Below are 23,309 nucleotides of genomic sequence, written 5' to 3'. Positions count from 1 at the left end.
CGTCCCTTTGTCCTTAAAGAAGATTTCTGAACACAACAATACCCAGATACCAAGTGGACATTATTGGAGGGATAATTCAATCCTAGAGCTGAGCTTTATTGTATATAACTGTATTTCAAGAAACTATTTTGTAGACTCAAATAAAAAACATCTTTGAAGTTAGAGTTATTCTCTGTGTATATTATTATATAACATACTAACTTAGTAATTGTTTAATTATATCATATAACAGCTATCCCAAACTCCCCGTATTGTCCTTTCTGTCCCACGATGAAGTGAGTGAACACGACAGGAAGGAAGAGGGGGGGGGGGGAGAAAGCTACAGCGGTTCACTCCGAGAGTCGCTCCTCGTTCAGCCGTAGAATTACAGTAACTGGCACGAGCGAGTTACCAATAACGTTACTGCCTCCTTTCGGTTTCACACGGGGAATATGGCTGTGTTGAAGATACAAGACCAGGTAACGTCAACAGCATCGAACTAACGTCTCAATAAGCGGTCACTTGTGTGTGACACTGATGAACGTTTCTCTAGTTGTGTGTGTTTGTGTGTAACTTTAGTCGACACCGTGCCATATTGACTGTTCATCTGAGCTACCTGCCGTTCATTCGTGACTGAAACCAGCCTGGTAAACTGCTTTCATACGGCTACCTTTCTTACAGTTAACGTTGACTTGACTTCCATCGAGCTAACGAGACACTGTTAGCTAGCGGTAACCAGTTAAGCTCGCTTACTCACGTCACCTGTTACGTTTAACGTTACGTCACTTCGGTATAAATGGTCACGTTCGCGTAAAAGCAACGGTCACGCGGCCGTTTGTCAGTCTTCGGTGTTATCGACTGTTGAGGTTTGTTTCCGTTTCTGGCGGCGATGGACCGGCGAGCACAGCTGGATATCTTGGAGGTTAACAGGGTAGCCTTGATCTGCTAATGCTAGTTTGCAACTTGAACTCATGCCAGACTCCGTTATTATTTTTATTATTATTATAATACCACGCTATTATAGGGCCATTAAAGTAAGTGAAACGTGCTTTCCTTAAATTGGAAAGCACGTTTCCGATTTAACTGGCCGCCGGGGCCGATTTCCGAGGCAGGGAGTTTGCTTCGTCAGCTGTCTATTTCAGCTCCCTCTCCGGGGCAGCTGTGGGCAGTCACCTGTTGCTGGAGATAAGAGCCGCTGTCAGACTAAAATAGCAGGTGGTGCTGGTTCTGAACTCTCCAGCTGTGTTCACGAATTAGACGGTTTCCACAAGCGGCTATAGACTGGGCATTGCAGTGGATGCATGCATCAGTCACGAAATAGTGGATTAAAACATTGTTGTCACACACGTTATGTTGTTGGGCTCTATTCATTACATTTTACATTAAATGTTTACATTTTACGCAAAATTATTCATGAATGAATATGAATGTTAAATAATGATTAAATAAAACGACTGTTAGTTACACTCATTGAAGATACTTTGACAAACAAGTGCTTAGAAATATAAACTATTTTGGTTTAGAATTGGCCTGAATGGTTATTGTAAGATTTCTTTCAGTAAAAATATGAACTGTGGGTCAATGATAAAGCAGCTCTGTGGCCTGTCCCGGTCTGACTGGTCTTCCTGAGAGGCAAACAAAAAACGAAAGTGTATGTGGATGGATCCCCCTCTCTATTTTCCATTGTTCTCTGTAGTGCTTGCTGACATAACTGGACTAAGGGACAACAATAGTCCAATTTAGAGGGACAGAGTGAGTGTCCCTTTTGGCAACAAACTTCGGGTTGTCCTCTAGAGGGCATCCTGTACCTTGCATGCAGAGTGTCCTAACCACACTATGGTCCTGCCTCAAGAGAGAGATAGTAGAGACATTTAAGAAAACTCAATCAATGAAAGCAGAAGGTCAAGCACAGCGGAGCACCTTCACTGTTTTGTTTTTTACATCAGCTATATTCTGTTTGCGTTTGCTATTAACCAAAGAGCCTTAAAGGACAATGTAACATCTTGTTTGTGCACAAGTAAATTGTGCATAGTCTCCACAGAACAACTGGGCTGCTGTGGCTCAGAAGGTGGAGCAGGCCGTCCACTAATCGGCAGTTCAATCCCTGGCTACTCCTGTTTTTATGTTGTAGTGTCCCCGGGCAAGATACTGAACAAGCTGTGCTGTGAGTGTGTGTAAATGAGCATTAGTTTATATCCCGATGTAGGGCAGCCTCTGCCATTAGTGTGTGAAAGTCTGTGTGAATGCGAGAATGTTGGCATGTAGTGTTCAAACTTAACTCGTATGAATTTTGAACCATGTAATGTTAATGACTCATCCTCTCTTCAAGTAAAATATTACTATATACTATGTCTATGCATACATTATAGTACATGTAATACCAAGACAACAAAGCTTTAGTACCGATCACCCTCTCTTGAAAATGTAGATGTTACCATCGTCACTGCTGCTTTCTGTGTTAGTATGTGTCCCAGCACACACACAGGGTTATATGGACTGGGGTTATATTACACACAGTACATCCTGTCGCAGGGTCAGAGCATAGGTCAGTGCAAGCTGCATACTGTTACACATGGCTCACGTTGGGCCTCTCACATGAAGTATAGCTCAGGAGTTGTATTGTAATTTTATTTGTGGGTATTTGTGCTAATATTGGGCATGAACCCTCTTGGTGTTGAAGTTCACCGCCTTTAGGTTTTCCTTGTGTCCCATCTCATTAATGCAGCATTTGAGCTCTCTCCCCGACTCAAGAAAGCACATCACAAGATGGATTATTTAGGTTTTGTTGTCAGACAAAATCCTGCCTATTCTACCTGCTTGCCTTGCTTGACTATGCTCCTGATTACAACTTTAAACACATGCAAACTCTGCACACACTGTTCACACACAAAGACAATATCCTGGCAACCAATCTGCTCTGAAAACATATTTGGGCTACGTTCCTGAAAGTATCCCCAGATCTCGCAACTGGGATAGACCAACCATTGGTTGTTTATATGCTTTGCTTCCCAAACATTCTTTGTTTGTGCCTTTGAGGCAAATCTGTAATGGCAACTCAGTGATTGTTGGAGAAGAACAATTGTTAGCCTGTGTTTCATTTTCAGTTTATACATGTTAAGTTAATGAGACTCAAAATGTAGGCCTGCAGAAAGACTCCATCCAACTGAATCACTCTCTCTCATTCGCCCTCCCTCGCATCGTCCCTCCCTTTGAGTTAATGGGGTTGTGTGGCTTGGCAAGATTGCTCTTTTTAGGATCTGTGTTGAATATGAAGGAGACTGACACACACACACACACACACACACACACACACACACACACACACACACACACACACACACACACACACACACACACACACACACACACACACACACACACACACACAGACATGCACATACAGACTGGTCTTGTTCACTACCCTCACATTCTCTGGCAAAGCTAGTTTGTTCCAGTTTCATAATGAGGAGATGGGGACTTTTGAAGCTATGCCAATACACCAGAGACGATACTGGAACACACACACACATACACAAACCGCTCTGGTATCCATTTTCTTTTATTCCCTGACATTTGAAAGTAAAAGCCACTTCTACTATAGCAGCAACTTTATGAAGATGCAAACCACTAAAATCTTATTTAGCAAATTCCAAAAACAATTCAACAGTGTACGCCACATGGTTTTGTTTTTTTCCATGCTATGTGTGTTAAAGCTTATAGATTTGGTCATCTCGTGTATAAGTATAAGGAGACCACCGGTGCTTAGTTCATACCGATACTTCAATGTCCAATACCAAAGAACAGAGCGTTGTTGAGTGTATTACCGCGGGTTCCATAAAGCAAGGATCAGAAAGTCACAATGCAGTAGTAAACATTCAGATATCCTGTCAGTATTGAAGCTCTCAACAGACAACAAGGCGTGGTTTGCTGCAGGTAGCAGGGCTTTCAATAAAGAATCAATAGTGCTGCATCGTCATTCTCTACTGTAGCATCATCTCTCCACTTACACTTTTGTTATTACACTTAAATGAACTCACAGGGGGCTCGTGGATCGGCACTGGCCAGCAAGGGTCCTGATAACATTCGGGCATCAAAATATGTATTATTCCCTCTTAATCTCTAACCGCTTACATTCTGGGTTTTAAACCAATTAGTTTCTCGGTTAACCTTCTGTCGTCAGTTTGCAGCCATTGCTGTCTCTAGCACCCTCTGCGACCTTTGCCCTATTCTTCTCTAGGTTTCTTTGTGTTTTAGTGCTCGAGGTACCTACCTACACTTATTCTAGCTCTGTCCTCTTCTATTCATACTCCCCTCCCTTTTCCATTCACTTTCTCCCTCTCTCTCTCTACCCTCCCCCTTCTCTCCCTCCCTCCCTCTGTCTCTTCTTTTGAAAGAGCTGGGTTCAGCAGTCTGCCTGAAACGAGCTACGCATGCCCACACACATTGGCTGCTGCGGTCCCCGTCTACGCTAATCACAGGGTCTCTGTGTGTGTTTGCATCTGACGTGTGTGTGTGTGTTCCTGGCTGCAGCACAGCAGTGAGGATATGCAGCTTCCTGTGCGCTGCTAGGCAGCCAAAGCTCATTCTGCCGCATGCCGCTTACCGCCACCATTACGCAGAGGAATTCCCTGCTGTCTCCACTACTGCTGCTCACGGAGAGGGCAAGTGTTGGATAGAGAGAGGAGGAGAGAGGAGACATGCTGCAAAGAAACACCTACAGATAGAGGACAGAGCTGGATCTCATTTGGATTTTACATGAAGATATGCAGCGTTTGTTTACGAGGAAATTACTCCGTTTATGGGATTTATTGCTGACCTTTGTCCCCCTGAATTGGGCATGTATGTAAGAGGGAACACTGTGTATGTAGGTGTGTATGCGTGAGAGAGAGTGTAAGTGAGTGTGTGTGAGTGTGTGAGTGTTCCTGATGCGGTCAGAACGGGCAAGTCGTGTGTGTATCGTGGTGCTGGAGGAGGTGGAGGAGGATGAGCCCTCCTCTTCACCCCCACCTCCCCGGCCCAAATCATCTCCAGACCGCAGATCCCATCATGCTTCTCGAAGGGCTGCTGCTCAGGAGGAGAAGGTGAGATGGGTGCTATTGTTTGTCCTCATTTAATTAATTTCAGTTTGTTGATCCAGCGGAGGTTTTGCATATGCTTATGTTCTACAGTTTCTTTTGAGAATGAGAGCATTCACCTGGGTTTTAAACAGACCAATGCTCTTGTCCTACATGGCATGAAGTTTAGACCTGTGCTGACGTATGTAGTTCCACATCCCACTGCATAAAAACACAATGACTGCCAACACTTGTCATCCTGTGCTAAATATAGCACCAAATACAATCACCAATATAGCCTGGCATGTGAGATGACTGCTGGTTTGTATAGATTATCAGTAAGGCCTGGGCCTTTGTCGTCTGCAGTGTTGACTGTACAACGGGCAAGCCTCCAATTGAAACATGGTCGTAAGTCTTTACATCATATGAAAGCAGCTCTTTGAAGATGGGCGGGGGGAAGCCAGAGAGAATGACCCTGGCCTGATGACGGGGTTTGCTCTCCTAATCTGTGTCTACCTTCTCCGATCTCTGACATAGTTGCGGTGGTCATCGGTGTAATAGGCATGAGACAGATGCCAACATGCCTGACAGCCCCACTTATTTTTAGTTAGGGGAAAACTGAGAGGCTGAGAGTAAGGAGCAGATCCACACCATGATACCAATGTACTAAAAAAACGTGTATATGAGACCAAAGCACTTCCACAGACTTGGGAGTACTTGAACGATTACAAAGGAGGGAATGGCAATATACTGTAAATTAGAGGGGCTCTCCAGACCTCCCCTAAATCAACAATATTATGCCAATGTTCTTATGTTTGTTTATTTTTTGTGTGCATTCTAAACATTGCAGAACAAAGAAAAACACTACTTATAGTAAATTGGGGATTATCAATCTTATTTCCTAGTTACAATCTTTTATTATCCAAACATATTGAAACAAGGAAACTGCTATAATTATCAGATATTAAAAGTAGAGTGTAGTTAATATAGTATAAATAGAAATACATATGTCTCAAGTTATGGTTGTGCAGCTTATTGTCCAGCAATATATTGTAATTGCAAATATAAACTGTGTGACAGAATATCTACAAAGTGTGCAGACTATCACATAAAGCAATGAAGCTATTTTTCAATGATCAAATATAAATACAAAATGTGGGCCAAAAATGTTCTGTTGTAGATTAACTAGTTTCACCTTGATTTTTAACATCAAAGTTCCAAGGTTATAATATAAAATGTAAGTCACAAAGACATCCTACATATAAAAACATTATAAGTTCTATATTTTGAACCCAGTACTGTTACTTCACCGTTATCAAGGTTATCAGGCCTGCTGAGCAACAGTTTACAAATTCCCACCTAGTATGAGGCACCATGCGCTAATGCTTGTGTCGCAGATCACACACGAATGGACATAAATGAAAATAGTATTAAAGAGTTGTTCCGAGATTTGTCATTCATTTTTAGCTTCTTCCTTCAGGGAAAATGCGCATCTCTTCCTTGTGTTAAAATTGTCCTAATTGTCTTTTGCAATGCTATTTACATTCCTATCAGCTGACCTCACACCATGTGGCAAGAGAGCATAGCTGTAACCCTTTATGGATTAACAAATGTACTTTGTGTACACGTGTTTGTGTGTTGCATGCTGCAGCTTTACCGTCGTTGTTGGTGATATTTGTAACCTATGGCTCTCTCCCTGCTCAGGATTATGGTGTCTCAGTGTGAGACTCTCCCATTTGTAACTGTCATATCTCACACTGATAACACGGCTGTCGGCACAGAAAAGGACTGCCTTGCAAATCGAGTATGTAGTCGTGTTCATCAGCATTTCCTCTTCTTTTCCTCGTCTCTGTAGCCGTCTCTGTTAAGAGCCATCTTCAATGTCGACCCAGATGAAGTTCGCTCCCTCATATTCAAGAAAGAGGATGTCAACATTCAGGTCAGTCACACTCTTCTTGCTATTTCCTCTGATATTCTCCCAATATAAATGTCTTTGTTCTGACCACACACTCGTGTATTTGCTTTTAACACTGTTGCGACACACACACACACCATGAAAGATAAAACAACAAACAAGGAGAGCAGCAGTAAGCCAGCAGTTTACAGTTGATCGATTGACTCAGAGTGCCTTCTGGCAGCTTCCCCATCTTATATAGCTGTCAATCAGGGCAGGACACATGACCTGTACATAACATTACCCTCTCTTATCATTTGAGGACATAACCTTCTCCTGATATCTTCCTCTTTTCCTCCGTTGCGCTTACTCTCTGTCCCCAGGCCTTCTGAATACATTTCCTCAGTTTATACCACATTCTTTTTTCCCAGTCTTTGTTTCTCTCTCTGTCCATCTGTTTTTCTGTGGCCCTGTAGTGCTGGAGTCATCACACTGAAACTTTTGGAGTCAGCAACACTAGCCCAGACCTATTGCAGTCACATGACTGTTTAGAGCCCAGGTTTATTGCTCGCTACTGCACTAAAAGAGAGAGAGAGAGACAGAGAGACAGAGACAGAGAGACAGAGACAGAGAGACAGAGACAGAGAGACAGAGACAGACACAGAGACAGAGAGACAGAGACAGACACAGAGACAGAGAGAGACACAGAGACAGAGAGACAGAGACAGAGACAGAGACAGAGACAGAGAGAGAGAGAGAGAGAGAGACAGAGGGAGAGGGAGAGGGAGAGACAGAGGGAGAGGGAGACACAGAGACAGAGACAGAGAGAGAGAGAGAGAGAGAGAGAGAGACAGAGGGAGAGGGAGAGACAGAGACAGAGGGAGAGGGAGAGACAGAGAGAGAGAGAGAGAGAGAGAGAGAGAGAGAGAGAGAGAGAGAGAGAGAGAGAGAGAGAGAGAGGGAGAAGCAGGGTGTATTGAATTGAACACATGATAGACATCTTTCTCCTTGTGGCTGGAGCCCCATGTTTCTTGTGGTCTGAAACAGTGTGAGATATATATAGAGATTTTGTTTGGGGCAAGCCATGTATGCCTTCACCCCCTCATGATGTGTGAGCCTGTGTTCCAAGGCCAATGTTTGTGTGAAAAAGAGAAATAATGCCCTTGCTTACATTCTGTATTGGGGATCTCTTCTCAGGACAATGAGAAGAGGACGCCTTTGCATGCTGCAGCCTACCTGGGAGACGCTGAGATCATTGAACTGCTTATCCTCTCAGGTAAACACTACAGTCAGCTATCCATCCCTTCAGTCATCCATTTGATTTGATATCCATCCACCTCTAGTATCACTTCTACTTAAAAGCGTACTTATCCATCCTCAATGGCTGTGAGCATCCACCTGGTCCTGTTTTTTATCTATGCATCAAGTTAGCTCCCCTAAATTTGAATTGTTGTTCCTAATACCTGTCAGTATCTTAGAGCAATTACATTTGTTTTTATTGCACAGTAAAGTGTTTCGAGGTATATGGAAGTAATGTATTTGTAAAATGGAAACACATTTATTGTATATATTTTTTTATTTGAGTCATAATGCCCCAAATCCTGCCGTGCTTTCCTTAACTATTTAAGGTTATTACCTTTTCCTCATTTCTTTCCCCCAAATGTAGCTCCCTGTTCCCCCAGTAGTTTCCTTGCCTGTGTGTCCGCTCACTGCTCTGTTACTGTCATCCTCTCTTGATGAATTTGTTATTCATCAATCATCTGATAGTCGGGTTTGACTTTCTGTGAAGTCCACTGAGCATCAGGAGGTGGGGCCAACTCTAATACAAGCGTAGTGTGTGTGTGTGTGTGTGTGTGTGTGTGTGGTCACTGTTTCGCAATAATGTGCAACAGGTGCAGCTTTAGAGCTATTTTAACACCAAGCTGTGCCAAAGAGCATCATGGGAGTTTTCTAACTTCCAGGCACTGTTGGCTCACAAGACCCTCTTCCCATAAGCGAAAGTGTGAAAAGCCTTTTAAACTATTAGTTTGTCTTCTTGGGCCTTTAACGTATCTTTCAAAGATTCCACCATGTTTGTCTTTGCTGTGTCTGACATATCTCTGATATCTTTATCTCCCTCACTCTCCTTCTCTCATCAAAGGAGCCAGAGTTAATGCCAAAGATAACAAGTGGTTGACTCCTCTTCACCGAGCTGTCGCCTCTTGTAGTGAGGTAACACATTATTACGCAAACACAATGTTAATGCTAATTAATATGTACTGTGATGACTAATTCTGTGACTATAACCGCAGTCCTCAGCAGCTATGGGATGAGTCTCATAATTAGGTACTTACAGCTTTTCAAACCTTTGAGAAGCCCCTGTTTGAAAAGACAAACTCAACCCTATGCTGGGGTCTTTCCCACTGACAATAGTACTCCAACAAAAATGCAGACTTCTTTAATTTCAGTGAGAAAACACAGGTTAGTGCCCCACGTTGCTTTCAGTGGACATGTAGAGGTGGATCTCCTGTAGACACACACAGAGGCACATACATATTATACATGTCAATATCTAGTTAATGTACTTTTCTGCGATAAATGGTAAAGTTGTTGCTCTTCAGAGGAGCCAACATTAATGCATTTGACAAGAAGGACAATAATAAGTCTCCATAGTGGCCCTCCCACTGACAATAGCAGTGTAACAAAAAGGCAGACCTTTTCCCTTAGAAAGATTAGATTAGTGCAGCAACACACATAGATAGAATACCTTGGAGCTACCTTACGGGCACGAGATACAAAGAAAATATTGCTGCCGAGATAATGTTTCCAGATTTGTACAATCTGGCCTTAAAGGGCTAAAATTGCATAACCACTGTGCAGTGTGTTGGTATTTGATAAACCTTCAAAATCTCTTCACCTATTCTGCTTGGCTTGGTCCTGGGCAATATGCCAACGCTAACACAGCCCCTTGCGTTTGTTCTCCTTCTCAGTGCTATTGTCGGCATGAAAGACCCTGAAGCAAAGACTTTTATAACCACCCACGCATAGCCACCTGCGCACATTGGCATGTACTTTGTTAGTACACTGAGGCATTTTAAAGAATACCTCTGTCTGCACACTGACCCATGCTCACTGTCCACCCAGGATGCAGTGGCAGTGTTGCTGAAGCACAGTGCAGATGTTAACGCCCGGGACAAGAACTGGCAGACGCCGCTCCATGTCGCAGCGAGCAACAAGGCGGTGCGCTGTGCCGAGGCTCTGGTCCCGCTGCTTAGCAACGTCAATGTGTCTGACCGGGCGGGACGCACTGCCTTGCACCACGCTGCCTTCAGTGGACACGTAGAGGTGAGTTTCCTGAAGACACACACAGAGACACTGGCATGCATGTCATGTCAAATAACATCTAGTTCATTTGCTTTTGTGTAATAGATGGTGAAGTTGCTGCTGTCCAGAGGAGCAAACATTAATGCATTTGACAAGAAGGACAGGAGGGCCATCCACTGGGCAGCCTACATGGGTGAGCCTGTTTTTATTGTATGGTTTTGAATGCTTTATCTGACTAAATGAAGCCTATCTCTCTCCCTCCCTCCCTAGTCACTTCAAATAGTACATGTCAAAATGAACAAGGCTTGACCTGCCGGTTGTTAAATTAACGTCACCATAACATTTTCTGCCTTCCTCTGTTTCAGGTCACCTGGAGGTGGTGAAGTTATTGGTGGCCAGTGGAGCAGAGGTTGACTGTAAGGACAAAAAAGCCTACACTCCGCTCCATGCAGCCGCTTCCAGTGGCATGAGCAGCACAGTGCACTACCTGCTCAGCCTAGGGGTCCACGTCAGTACAGACACACAAATACGCATGCAGTATATAATGTGCAATATATATACAATATATATTCAATATACAATTGAAGATTTAGCTGGGTCAAAGGGTCCTGCCCTTTGACCCAGCTAAATCTTCAATTGTAGCTATACAGGCTATGGCATCGCTAGAGAATAACACTACTTCTCACCTTGTATAGATCAATGAGGTGAACAGCTATGGCAACACGCCGCTCCATTTGGCCTGTTACAATGGACAGGACGTGGTGGTCAGTGAGCTCATCGAGGCGGGGGCCAATGTCAACCAGGTGTGTGTTTGTGTGTGCGTGCGTGCGTGTGTCCTTGTGCAAGATAGTATGTGGGTGATGATTGTGTGTGTTTAATGGTTTTGTTTGGTACCTTGCTTCAGGTGAATGAGAGGGGGTTTTCTGCTCTCCACTTTGCCTCCTCCTCACGCCAGGGGGCGCTGTGCCAGGAGCTGCTGTTGGCCCACGGCGCTCACATCAACATGCGGGTGTGTTCATATGAAGATACACTTTCACACAAACACTGAAACAGACAAATTTAGCTGATAAAAGGTATTTGCATTCTTATTGGTACAGTTAAATTGACTGTATTCATCAACTGTAGGCCTATATATCATCAAAAGAACAGAGATAAGAAGCCTGTGTCCTCATCTGTTTGCTGCCCATATCTAGTAGAAACTTGAAATGACAGTGTGGTTAACACTTTGGTAGCAGTGATGGAAACTGATATTAAGCCCCCACAGCCTCAAGATGCAAGGCCATATGGAAGATGACAGGGGAGGGGGTGGCTCCCTGAGGCTGCAAGCTGCTCAGGGAATATATGGGTGTGTGTGTGTGGTCCATAAGGGGGTCTAAGATAGCTTCTGTTCATGCTTCGCTTTCTTACACTACAGTATTTCATCAGAGTCAGCTTCCCACACTTGCACTTACTGTAAATGCCAATCTACATGCACTGCAGCTCTGATATACTGTACAGGTCTAAATTCAACAGACATCATGTTCATCGTCTTTGTACCGCTCGTCTTACCTCCACTGTCTCTCCTCCATCTGTCCAGAGTAAGGATGGTAAAACCCCCCTTCACATGGCAGCTACCCATGGAAGGTTCTCCTGCTCTCAGGCCCTCATTCAAAATGGTGAGAGCCCCTGCAGTGTGCTGTCTGCTTCAGTGAGTGTTTTAATGGAAATACATACATAATACCCTTTTTTTCTTTTTTTAAATGTGTGCGTAGGAGCCGAGATCGATTGTGAGGACAAGAGCAGAAACACTGCCATTCACATCTCTGCCCGCTATGGCCATGAGCTCATCATCACAGCTCTCATCAAACACGGAGCCAACACCGCCAAGTTAGTAACAATTGATATTTCACCATCTGTCCATCTAGCTTCCCACTGAATATAATATGTGCTTTAATGATAAGACGCACAAATAAAAAAATAGAACCATTTTCCTCATCGATAATGCACCCATGCTCTCTTGCATCTTACACCTTGTGATGGCTTGCCTTCTTTGCCTTCATGTTTTTTCAGGAGAGGCATTCATGGGATGTTCCCTCTACATCTGGCAGCTCTTAGCGGCTTCTCGGATTGCTGCAGGAAGCTGCTATCCTCAGGTACGTTCATGCTGACACCATTCTTGTCACTGGAAATACCTTGTTGACGTCCTAATTGATGCTGATAACATATTTCCGCAGGGTTTGACATGGACACCCCTGATGACTTTGGAAGGTCCTGTCTACATGCTGCTGCAGCTGGAGGGTGAGTCATCATTCCTTTAAGGCTTTTCTTTGTTCCTTATTCAACGGTATTCACCCTTTGTTTTTGTTTTTCATCTCTCTTCCGCATTGAAATATTATCTGTGCACTTGATTACAATAGACTGGTATGTTGGCAAAACATCACAGTTGAATCTGTCTCTCCAACCAGGAACCTGGAGTGTCTGAACCTGCTATTAAACATTGGAGCGGACTTTAACAGGAAAGACAACTTTGGAAGGTGAGCCAAGAATGTAGTTTAATAAAGGTCTGAAAACCGAGGAAGACTTTTGACCACAGTTTGGAGTATGAAGTCCTCGCTGGCATAAATAATAGCTGTTATTGACTCTGATCATTCTAGGACTCCACTACACTATGCATCAGCCAACTGTAACTACCACTGTGTGTTTGCCTTGGTGGGCTCTGGGGCAAGCATCAATGAGCTGGACCAGAGAGGCTGCAGCCCCCTGCACTACGCTGCTGCAGCTGACACAGATGGAAAGTACGTTCTACTCTGTGTTTAACTGATAAAGTTCATAGTTAAGTATCAAAGTGTAACACATACTCCTGTGTGAGACAATGGTTTAAACAATATTCTCCTCTCTTTGGTCTTTGTCAGATGTGTGGAGTACCTGTTGAGGAACGATGCCTATCCAGGAATGAGAGACAAACAGGGTTACAGTGCTGTGCACTATGCCTCAGCTTATGGACGCACACTCTGCCTGGAACTGGTGTGTACAGCTACCTGGTGACACATAGGTCGCATGTCCTACAGACGGTCAGAAAATCTGAACACCTCCATGTGCTAAAAGATTTTTTTAACTGATGAGAAAACGACAGCACACAAATACACTTGTCATAGTATCATAAACAGCCTTTGTCTGTGTTTCTTTCAGATGGCAAGTGAGACACCTCTTGATGTGGTGAGCCCTGACATTGACTGGTTTTTTTTGTGCGTAGCTCCCTCTGTTGGACAAATGGGGAACAGAGTGGTTAGATCATCAGCTACTGTGAAAACTCTTCTATCTTGTTAATGGTTGGATAACAATTGGCAGGTCAGCGTTGTATGCATTTGAAAGGCAAACACTTTTTAACCTAAAACTCCTCGTAGCACACACCCCAAATCTCTCCTTCAATACATTTGGACCAAATGCAGCAGGGTGACCATGACCTAATTTCTGTGCAACTTGCTATATCTACAAATGTATCTAATAGTAATATGGGAATCTCTCTGTTTCAGTTAATGGAGACATCTGGAACAGACATCATGAGTGACTCAGAGAGCCAGGCCCCCGTCAGTCCGCTCCACCTGGCGGTGAGTTCAAGATGTGGGTGGTGTCTTACAATACAGTGTGTCTGTATTTGGTTTGTTTGTCTCTCTCACATACAGGATTCCTACGTCTCTGCCATGGCTGTTACCATCAGACATAAAAGAATTGTCTTCCATTGGTTTAGGCTTACCATGGACACTGTGGAGCTTTAGAGGTTCTCTTGTCGTCCCTGTTGGAAGTGGATGTTTGCAGCCCAGAAGGCCGAACCCCCCTCAGCCTGGCCTGCTCCAAGGGTCACCAGGAGTGTGTCTCTATGCTGCTGCACCATGGCTCCTCCCCCATGACCAGTGACTATACACAGAAGAAGACAGCCATACATGCTGCAGGTATACCACACACATACAACCACAAAAACATGTTTGGATGCAACACCTTCACATGACTGAGGATTCTTTTCTGGCAATAAAATGGAAACATGCTGTTGCTTTAGAAAAAGAAAGTCACACAGTGTGTGTGTGCATGTGTGTGTGTGTGTGTTGTAGCTATGAATGGCCACCCAGAGTGCCTGCGCCTGCTCATGAGCACCAACGACCAACACATTAATGTGGATGTACAAGACGCCAATGGACAGTGAGTGTGTACACCGACAACAAGTGGCTTAATTTGCTATTCTTTTGTTTGAGAAGATTACTTTAACTTGTTTCATGAATATATAAATAAATAAATATATTTCATATCATATTTCCACACTGTGTACAGGACTCCTCTGATGTTGGCAGTACTGAATGGACACACAGAGTGTGTGTACTCTCTGCTCAGTCAAGGAGCCAGTGTCGACAATCAGGACCGCTGGGGGAGGACGGCCCTCCACCGAGGGGTGAGACATTCACATGCACTCACTAATATGACATTTTTATATATAATATTTTGTTATACTATTTGTACAAATATAATTTTCCGCTTTCTTAATTTTCACACAGGCGGTGACAGGCCAGGAGGAGAGTGTGGAGGCTCTCCTACAGCGTGGGGCCAGTGTGTGTGTCAGAGACATCCTGGGCCGCTCCCCTGTTCACCTGGCGTCCGCCTGTGGCCGTGTGGGTGTCCTGGGGGCCCTTCTGCAGGCCACCACCAGCACCACCTCACACACACACCTCACTGACAACCAGGGCTACACACCACTGCACTGGGCCTGCTACAACGGTACAGGGACACTCGAGAATCATGTCTGTTCTGTGTGAAACCACAGCAAAGCAGTATTCATGTCCGTCCCTCCCTTTGTTTTCCTAGGATATGATGCCTGCGTGGAGGTGTTGTTAGACCAAGAGGTGTTCAAGAAGATTAAGGGCAACTCTTTCAGTCCACTGCACTGTGCCGTGTAAGACGATGTGTGCCAATTCATGTTTTTATGTCGATAGCTGTTAGTCTGATGGTATGTGACAGTGTGGGTTGTGTATTTCAGTATGAGCGACAATGAGGGAGTGGCTGAGATGTTAATTGACTCTCTGGGCACAACTATTGTCAACACCACTGACTCCAAGGGCAGGTGAGAGCTGATGATGATGATGATGATGATGATAAGATGTTTGGAGGGAGCACAAACTCTGCCGGTATATTGTCAACTGTGTGTGTGTGTGTGTCAATGCAGGACCCCCCTTCATGCCGCAGCTTTTTCCAACCACGTGGAGTGTGTTTCCCTTCTGCTGAGCCAGGGAGCTCAAGCAAACATAGTTGACACACTCATAAGCAGCACACCGCTGATGATGGCAGCTCTAAACGGACAGACCAATACTGTGGGTCAGTACTCCCATTGACACTTAGATTCACTGTTGGCCGTTCGTCTCTAAACCTTTGACATGTAACCATTGCCATTTATGTGTTTCAGAGATGTTGGTGAGCAGTGCGAAAGCAGACTTTACACTACAGGATACAAACAGGAACACCGCTTTACATTTGGCTTGCAGCAAGGTAACAACCACTTACAGAGACAGGAAATGCGTTCAAGAAGATCCGTTATGCATACAAATAATATACATCCATGTCTTGAAAAGGGAATTAAAGATAAACCATGGGTACACATGTTAAATGTACAAAAGAGACAATAAATTAGGGACAACTCATGAATTTGATCAAGCCAGATTGTGCAAGACGGCCATGATTATACTTATTTTATATTTCTTACTTTGTTGCTCTCTGTTCCTGTGAGGGTCATGAGACGAGTGCCTTGTTGATTCTGGAGAAGATCAGCGATAAGAACCTCATCAACTGCACCAACACTGCTCTCCAGACGTACGTAGTGTTGCTCGGCCCAGGCGAACATTTAGCTGTGCTGTTGGGTAATCTACTCCGGTCGGACTGGATGCATTATAAAATCTCCCTCCCCTTTCTTTCAGGCCCTTGCATGTAGCAGCTAAGAAGGGATTGACAGTGGTGGTCCAGGAGCTGCTGAGGAAAGGAGCCAGTGTTTTAGCAGTGGACGAGAACGGTCAGCCATCATCTTTCTGCTGTGTCTCTCTCTCTCTCTCACACACACACACACACACTTTGATGATTTTATTTTACATACTACAGTGAATTTTTTCAACATGTTATATGATGACTTTTACTGATTCTTTTTCGCCAAACAATGGTCCTATGCTAATGTGACTTTTTCATGACTGTACGTATGCTCCGTCTTGCTGCTGTCAGCTGTTAGTTGGAGAAGATGTTACTTTAGCAGAAGTTTTATTCCTTCTGCAATCGCTGCCCTCATCATGACCATGTTGTGTACTTATTATCTGTATGTTGTCATGTGTAGGATACTTTTCTATCTGAATGCTGCTATGTATATTTGTTTCTGTATAATAATGGCTTTGAAAACCAATAGGGACACATTTACTGTATATACTATGACGTTTTCATAGCACACCATGACGTTTTTATGACTATATTCTTTACCAGAGGTTTTATGCTTTTGGGTTGTCCGTCCTTCTGTATGTTTACCATTTATGTCTCATGAAAGATATATTTAAAGGAACAAACACCCACTTGGGCTAAAGGATGAACTGATTGGAATTTGGTGATCAAAGGCCAAGGTCACCTTGACCTCACAAGAATTAATATGCAAATTATGCCAATTTCACACAAATTCGAGGAGGATACAATGATGATGTAATGACATTTAGAAAATATATGGGTATAAACTGCAACTTTTTAAAATGTATTTTATTTAAACCTTTATTTAACCAGATGAATCCCATTGATTACAAATCTCTTTTTCGAGGGTGACCTTGTGAACTTGACTTGTTGGAGGCATACGACCACGAGGCGGTAATTCTATTTTGAACTCTCTGATCCTTAGGTTACACTCCTGCTCTGGCCTGCGCTCCCAATCGTGACGTGGCCGACTGTCTAGCACTCATCCTCAACTCCATGATGCCCACCTCCCCTATGGTCACCATAGCAGCTTCGCCTGCGCACTCTCTCACTCAGACAGTCATCAACCACCACCCCACCAACAACCACGTCTCCAAAGGCGTGGCCTTTGATGCCCCTCCCTCTCTGAGGCCTGACCATGCTTCATACTGCAAACCGGAGCGGCCGCTGACCTCCGTCTCTGGCGATAATGAACTGAATGACTCCGATTCGGAAACATACTGAGGACATGTCTGCTATTGGACAGAGTCCCACACTACTGACAAGCTAGCCAGCCACTCAGGAGCCTTAATAGATCACTGACAAGGAACTAAAAGAGGGAGAAAATAGAGCCAGTGTGCAGATTATTTTTAGGTAAGCTTCTTGAAATCTAAAAATAACCTTTGTTCCAAAAAAGTGCATACCCACGGGGTGAAAAATAATAATAAGGTCAATACACACTATGTTTATCTCAGACACCATCACTGTAGGGTCAGTAACATGGCCAGTGTCTTTTTAATTTTCAAGCAATGTTTTCCTTTTTAAATTAAGTATCTCCTCTTTGCTGATACTTTTTGGAGTGGTTTTAAGCCTTTTCAGAGTTTTTCCTTCAATTAACACTAGAAGAGCGTCTACTGGAGAGACGCTCAGAGGACCGATTGTCTAAAGAAAGAAACAGATGATAATCTTATGGGACCAGGAGATTGATTACTGTTTTCCCTTCTGTACTTGAGTTTTTATTCATGGCAGACACTGATGGCTGTCACTCATGCACATTGCTAATGCTGCGTCAGTGTTCACCACTTGTCAATTCCTTGGAGAAGTCATTATTTAATCGTATAAATGTGTTCAAAGTGGAGACTGAATCCATGGGAACTGATCAGGACAGCAGGTGACTGTCAGACGCATTTACTTTATGATTGGTCCAGGAGTCATTTGATAGATGACCCGAATTAGCTGCTTAAGGAACTTTTAACTTGCAATGCTGTAACTACTCAATGACTGTGTACTGTACAAGAGACTGGGGAAAGTGGCTGACACTGTGTGTGTGTGTGTGTGTGTGTGTGTGTGTGTGTGTGTGTGTGTGTGTGTGTGTGTGTGTGTGTGTGTGTGTGTGTGTGTGTGTGTGTGTGTGTGTGTGTGTGTGTGTGTGTGTGTGTGTGTGTGTGTGTGTGTGTGTGTGTGTGTGTGTGTGTGTGTGTGTGTGTGTGCAGCGAGAGAAAATGGATAAATATTTACTTTTTTTTAAAAAGAAAAAGCAACTTTCAGGCAGAGGATGAACGCTACTGGTGAAGTTTGTAAAGATTAAGTATTGAACAAATAAAGGGATTTGTTTTTGATTTATAGCAGTTCTGACAGAAGACAAGTGTGCAACACCTGAGTTGTCATTACCAGTCTTGGTCAGAAGTTGTTGTTTTTTTTTATCAGTTTTTTTAAATGTCTGATGTTTTTCTCCTGGCATCAGTTCATTCATCGTCCAGGTGATACATTCGTCCGTACAGAAAGGCAGTGAGCAGCCCATCAGTCATCTTTGAGTGTTTCATGGTCACTCTGCCATCTGCAGTGGTTTCCAGGCGCTCTGGCTGCTCCAGGACCAGCTTGTTCACCAAAACTGATGGGTACACGTATCTGGTCCCAAATCTCCCCTCTAACAGGAAGTCCATTTTTGACTCTGCCTCTTCGACTTCCTGTCCACAAGAACTGGCGTCCAACCCTGCACAGCGGACTAGTGCACAAACCTGCAACACATGTATGACAAATGTGACAAGAGCATCATGATGCAGTTATGGAGCCCCAATTCTTCTCTTTCTTACCTGCAGGGTGTAACGTCCGTTTACTGTGTGTGTTCCCGCAAATGCTCCCAATGCGTAGACCTCTTTACTGCCACCCGGTGGTAACCGCTGGTATTGTAGGTGACAGCAAAAGGTGCCATTACACACGTTCACTTCGCCCCTTGTCTCGTTTAGGAGGACAAATGTGAATGAGTCGTACATCATGGATGCGACAAAGGTGGCGGAGGAGGGAAGAACCGAAGAGGCAGTTTCAGGAGGAGCAGAATCAAAACAGCTCTCTTTGTGACACTCACCCCTAACTGCCCCCTCCTCCATGAGCACGCTCTGCCCCATCAACAGTGGGTCTAAGACTGGCACCCTGGCTACGAGCAGCCTTCCCTCTTCTGGGTCTCCTTTCTGGGCGTGGTGATAAGTGGCAGAAGTAGGGGTGTAGATACCACTTCCTGTCATGATCAGTCGGTCACTACGAATGTTGGCCGCTAGCAGGGTGACATTGGCGCCTAAGCTGAAAGCCTGCTGGAACTGGATCGTGTCCAGTAGAGGGAGCTGGTTCATCCAGGCTGTGGGGAAGATCAGCTGACGAACATGCTAAAATGGGTCCAAGGAGAGGAGGATGTGAGGAAAAGAGGAGACGGACCACAGGAATGTAGAGTTGGGTGAAGAGTTGGCTATTTTTCTACCTTCTGCAACAGGGTAACTGTGGGCTTGTGGAACAGGATGTCAAAGCAAGTGATGAGACCAAATCTTCCGGCAAAAGGAGTATCAAATGTTATGATCTCAGGTTGTGGCGGAGTGTCGAAGGCCTCCTCAAAGTAGAGGTTGTGTTTATGGTAGCGCGCCACCAGCTGGCCATCTGACCTGAATGAAAGAATATTCTGTAAACCGTTCCCATAGACGAGGGAATTATGCATCCGTCCACTTGCTGGACTTCAGCTAAACTACTTTTATTGAATTGTACCTGAAAACCACGTTTGTGTTGAACTGCCAGCGTCCATCAGATGGACAGGAGGAGGGGGCGGTCTTCAGGGGGCAGGGCTGCAGGTCAGCCATGTTGGCCACCAAGTAGAGGTCGTAACGACGGGCCATGCAGCTCAAACGCTGGAGAACCTGTGAAACACAGCCACACTCAAATGTGATTATATTAACAGACTGGTGTTGCACGAGTGAAGGCCTGAGCAGCCTAGTGTTGTCTCCATGTACGTGTATCATGTCAGAATGCCTGTTCAATAATAATGTAAGCGACGTGGGTGTATGATAAGGAATAAATTAGTCCAACAAGTTCTGGGTTTTCCTCATAACTTTAGGGAAGTCCCAACCCCGAACCAGACAAGCCAAACCCCACTTGCTCCTCTCTCCTTCTCCGCTCTCCTTTTCTCTCCTCACTGAACCCTGTAACCTCCCGCTGCCTGAACAGCTCTGATTAATGGGGATATCTGATATCAGATCATCAACTTAACATGACTGTAAATGTGTAAACAAGATGATGGACAGCAATTGACTATCATACTAAACGTGTGTTTGCACATGCACAGGTTTAAACCGGTGTTCACGTAATTATGTTTACATCACACAATAACATCAAATGTGATCCTGCACCTCTGTGTTGTTGTGTTCGCCTGGTTCTGTGCAGGGGTTCCAGCTCTCCTGCTGGGGGTCAGGAATGGTTTCTAGGTAGCCAGAGATGGACGAACGGCTGAAGTTAAAACCCTGAAGACCATCTTCTGGAAACACCAGGATCTGGGCATCCTGAAGAGATGAGTGCGCAGTATGTGTACTCTACTGAAGTTCTGTACTTTAATGTGTGACAATAAATGTGCATCCATCTGACAGATGGATGCACATACAGAGAAATACAACCTATCCTGATGTCAGACTTAATTCTTGTTTATCATACTGACAGATGCTTTTTAATGTCACAGATCACACAGAAACTTACATATCAGTTAGTGGTTTGTCTAATATGAGAGATTTCTTTCTGCTGCCGGGGAAACTTTAATTATGTTATATTTAGTGGGCTCAGGTAACTGCAATATTACTAAAAGTAATATATATTTAAAATATATAAAAAGGGAGGAGAAAGAAGACTGCAATGTCCAGTATTGGTGCGAATGTTAATGACATCTGAGGCTTTACATCAACGGTCCACAGACTAATACAGTACAACGTTATACATTCACATTAATGTAATATTGTCAGGAAGAATTGTGAAGTTTGACTTTGAGTTAACGTCATTTGAAGCCCAATTGTGTTGCTTTTCTTCCTTACTTTCAAGGATATGGATGCTGGATAAACAGAAGTGTCATTTATGACGTGAACAATAAGCAAGAAGGTTTCTTTGACTGAAATAGTAAACATGTAATCCTGAGCAGCCCGTACCAGCTGAGCGGCCCGGGCAGCCTGCTCTTCGTAGATGTCCAGGTTTCTCTGCATGTGCCGCAGGGCAGCGAGGCGGGACAAGGGGACCCGGGGCTCCGGGTTCAGGATCACGTTGTGCTCATACACAGCGGCGACGTACCAGGAGTCCACGGCTGGCTCCGTCTGACCGACTGACGACGCCAGAGAGAAACGGACAAAAACGAAAACCAGCAAAAGCATTGTTTCTTCCCCGAGAGCCACGACTGATGTTATCCGGACGCACTAGTTACACCATCGCCTCTCAGGGGTCAGGAGTCCTTTTAGTGATCAGCTGATCCTCTGGTTTAGGTGATACACTCCCCATGCGAAATATGAATGTCTTCACTGTACATCTTGATCCACACGATCGTAATTTGTGCAGCAGGTCAAACACGTATCTACTTGTCCTGCCATGAAGGGATCCCACAAAATAATTAGCAACCTAGCGGCGAGAAATAAACTCACAAAGAAAAGGACAGATACAGGACATCATTCCTGCCCAGTGCAATACGACTTTATAATAAATCACCTCTGGCCAAATCCATCACTCAACTATATCATTAAATTAAATTCAGTTTATTTTGTACAGCCCAATATCACAAATTAGCCTCAGAGGGCTTTACAATCTGTAACTATTGTTATCCCTGTCCCTATATCATAACAATATAGTTTGTTGTTTGTTTATTAATTATATATTATTCTAATATATTTTCTGTATATAGTGCATTTTAATATTACTTTACTTGTTTGTAGAAATGCTGCTGTAGCGAAAGAATGTCCCCATGAGGGGTAAAATAACACATCTATACAACTTTTATTTTGAAAAACACAAGACAGGAAACACTAACATAACCCGGAACCTCTTTACAAATCTTGATGCTCTTTCTACAACCAGCATAACATTTTCTCGTGACTTTGTACTTAAAGTGAACGACTTGTTTAAACACACGAGGCTCATTTCGAGAAACGGACTAATGTTAATTTTGTTCTCTCATGTTTTCTGACGTCACCGTACGTGTTTGACCAGAAAGTCTATTCGCATTAGCACGCGCCCTGTAGTACAATGTCAACAGCACCAGAGGCGCCGGCAGCAGGAGGAGACGCCCCCGGGTCAAACAGCCAGAAGTTTAGGAGCTGCTGGAGCTGTCGGGTCATCTCCGGCGGCGGATTGATCCTGTCTGGAGCGTATGTGTACAACGCCGCCCGGAAAGTGATGCGACAAGGCGGGCCGACCTCCATGGGCACGGTGGCGCAGATCACATTCGCTGCTTGTGAGTTACCCAACGACGTTGCTTTAACTTATAGGTATGACGTCTTTTGAAGTAATGCACCGGATTGTACCTTTCAGGTTTGGCTGCGTGGGGACTCGTCATCCTCGCAGACCCGGTAGGAAAATCGCAGAAGAAGACGTGACGGCTGTTAACGGAATAAACCTTCAAACTGTCTCCGAGATGTTTATGGACAATATGACACCCAGTTAAAGAAGTGTGTATAGGGTTGACCAAGGGTCCGACCATATTGGAAGCTCGTGATTGGTTGAATTAAAAATATCATATATTTAATCAAAGAGACCATTTTAAATCTGTCATCATTGAACAATGTGTTAGTTATTTCTTACAGTTTAATGCATGAACCATTGTATCCATACCAATAAGCACAAACTTACTTTTGGAATCATTACTAGAAAACCCCCACTAAATTCTATTATTTAATCTTGAGTTATTGACATCTTAAGCATGTTAAACAAAGCTCTAAGAATAACTACACCATTAAGGAAAAAGGAATTGTGGAAGTAGGGACATTTGCTTCAAGTCCTTCCGAGGTATTAACTTTTTTTTTTTGCTCCACAAAAAACTAATTAGTAGAAAAGAGACCTGTTCTTACAAGATAAAGAGTAAATATCTAAACTAGACAGCAAAGAGATGATTTGATAGCAGTTGTCTGTCTAATATGAGGCCT

At 44.0% G+C, this 23,309-nt stretch overlaps 3 protein-coding genes across 6 annotated transcripts; 2 read left to right on the top strand and 1 right to left on the bottom strand.

Moving 5' to 3' along the window:
* Positions 1-314: 314 nt before the first annotated feature.
* Positions 315-18,507, top strand: LOC117738937 (serine/threonine-protein phosphatase 6 regulatory ankyrin repeat subunit A). Of its 4 annotated transcripts, none has more exons than XM_034545125.1 (29): positions 315-458; positions 6,889-6,972; positions 8,125-8,203; positions 9,068-9,138; positions 10,051-10,251; positions 10,336-10,423; positions 10,596-10,738; positions 10,926-11,033; positions 11,135-11,239; positions 11,807-11,885; positions 11,982-12,096; positions 12,280-12,362; positions 12,444-12,507; positions 12,675-12,743; positions 12,864-13,004; positions 13,122-13,233; positions 13,399-13,425; positions 13,743-13,817; positions 13,958-14,159; positions 14,316-14,403; positions 14,533-14,650; positions 14,754-14,973; positions 15,061-15,148; positions 15,233-15,316; positions 15,419-15,567; positions 15,656-15,738; positions 15,977-16,059; positions 16,164-16,255; positions 17,111-18,507. In XM_034545125.1, the coding sequence occupies exons 1-29, from the start codon at positions 432-434 to the stop codon at positions 17,407-17,409; spliced, it is 3,177 nt and encodes a 1,058-aa protein (XP_034401016.1). In that variant the 5' UTR covers positions 315-431; the 3' UTR covers positions 17,410-18,507. The 4 variants fall into 4 exon arrangements, with proteins under 4 accessions (XP_034401016.1, XP_034401017.1, XP_034401015.1 ...); XM_034545124.1 differs by lacking the exon at positions 315-458 and adding an exon at positions 3,372-5,060; XM_034545126.1 differs by lacking the exon at positions 9,068-9,138 and having other exon boundaries at positions 344-458.
* btd (biotinidase) lies at positions 16,957-21,762 on the bottom strand. The gene is made up of 6 exons (XM_034545128.1): positions 21,333-21,762; positions 20,553-20,702; positions 19,915-20,063; positions 19,637-19,814; positions 18,978-19,544; positions 16,957-18,902 (listed from the first exon to the last, which is right to left on the bottom strand). Exons 1-6 carry the CDS (start codon positions 21,549-21,551, stop codon positions 18,630-18,632), a joined length of 1,536 nt encoding a protein of 511 aa, XP_034401019.1. The 5' UTR covers positions 21,552-21,762; the 3' UTR covers positions 16,957-18,629.
* Positions 21,763-22,209: 447 nt separating this feature from the next.
* Positions 22,210-22,917, top strand: dmac1 (distal membrane arm assembly complex 1). The gene is made up of 2 exons (XM_034544970.1): positions 22,210-22,621; positions 22,699-22,917. The coding sequence occupies exons 1-2, from the start codon at positions 22,414-22,416 to the stop codon at positions 22,761-22,763; spliced, it is 273 nt and encodes a 90-aa protein (XP_034400861.1). The 5' UTR covers positions 22,210-22,413; the 3' UTR covers positions 22,764-22,917.
* Positions 22,918-23,309: the final 392 nt, after the last annotated feature.

This window comes from Cyclopterus lumpus, chromosome 11 (genome assembly GCF_009769545.1).
Source record: "Cyclopterus lumpus isolate fCycLum1 chromosome 11, fCycLum1.pri, whole genome shotgun sequence".
Classification (NCBI taxonomy): domain Eukaryota; kingdom Metazoa; phylum Chordata; class Actinopteri; order Perciformes; family Cyclopteridae; genus Cyclopterus; species Cyclopterus lumpus.
The sequence above is the reverse complement of the archived record's forward strand: the minus strand, read 5'-3'. Positions and strand labels throughout refer to the sequence as shown.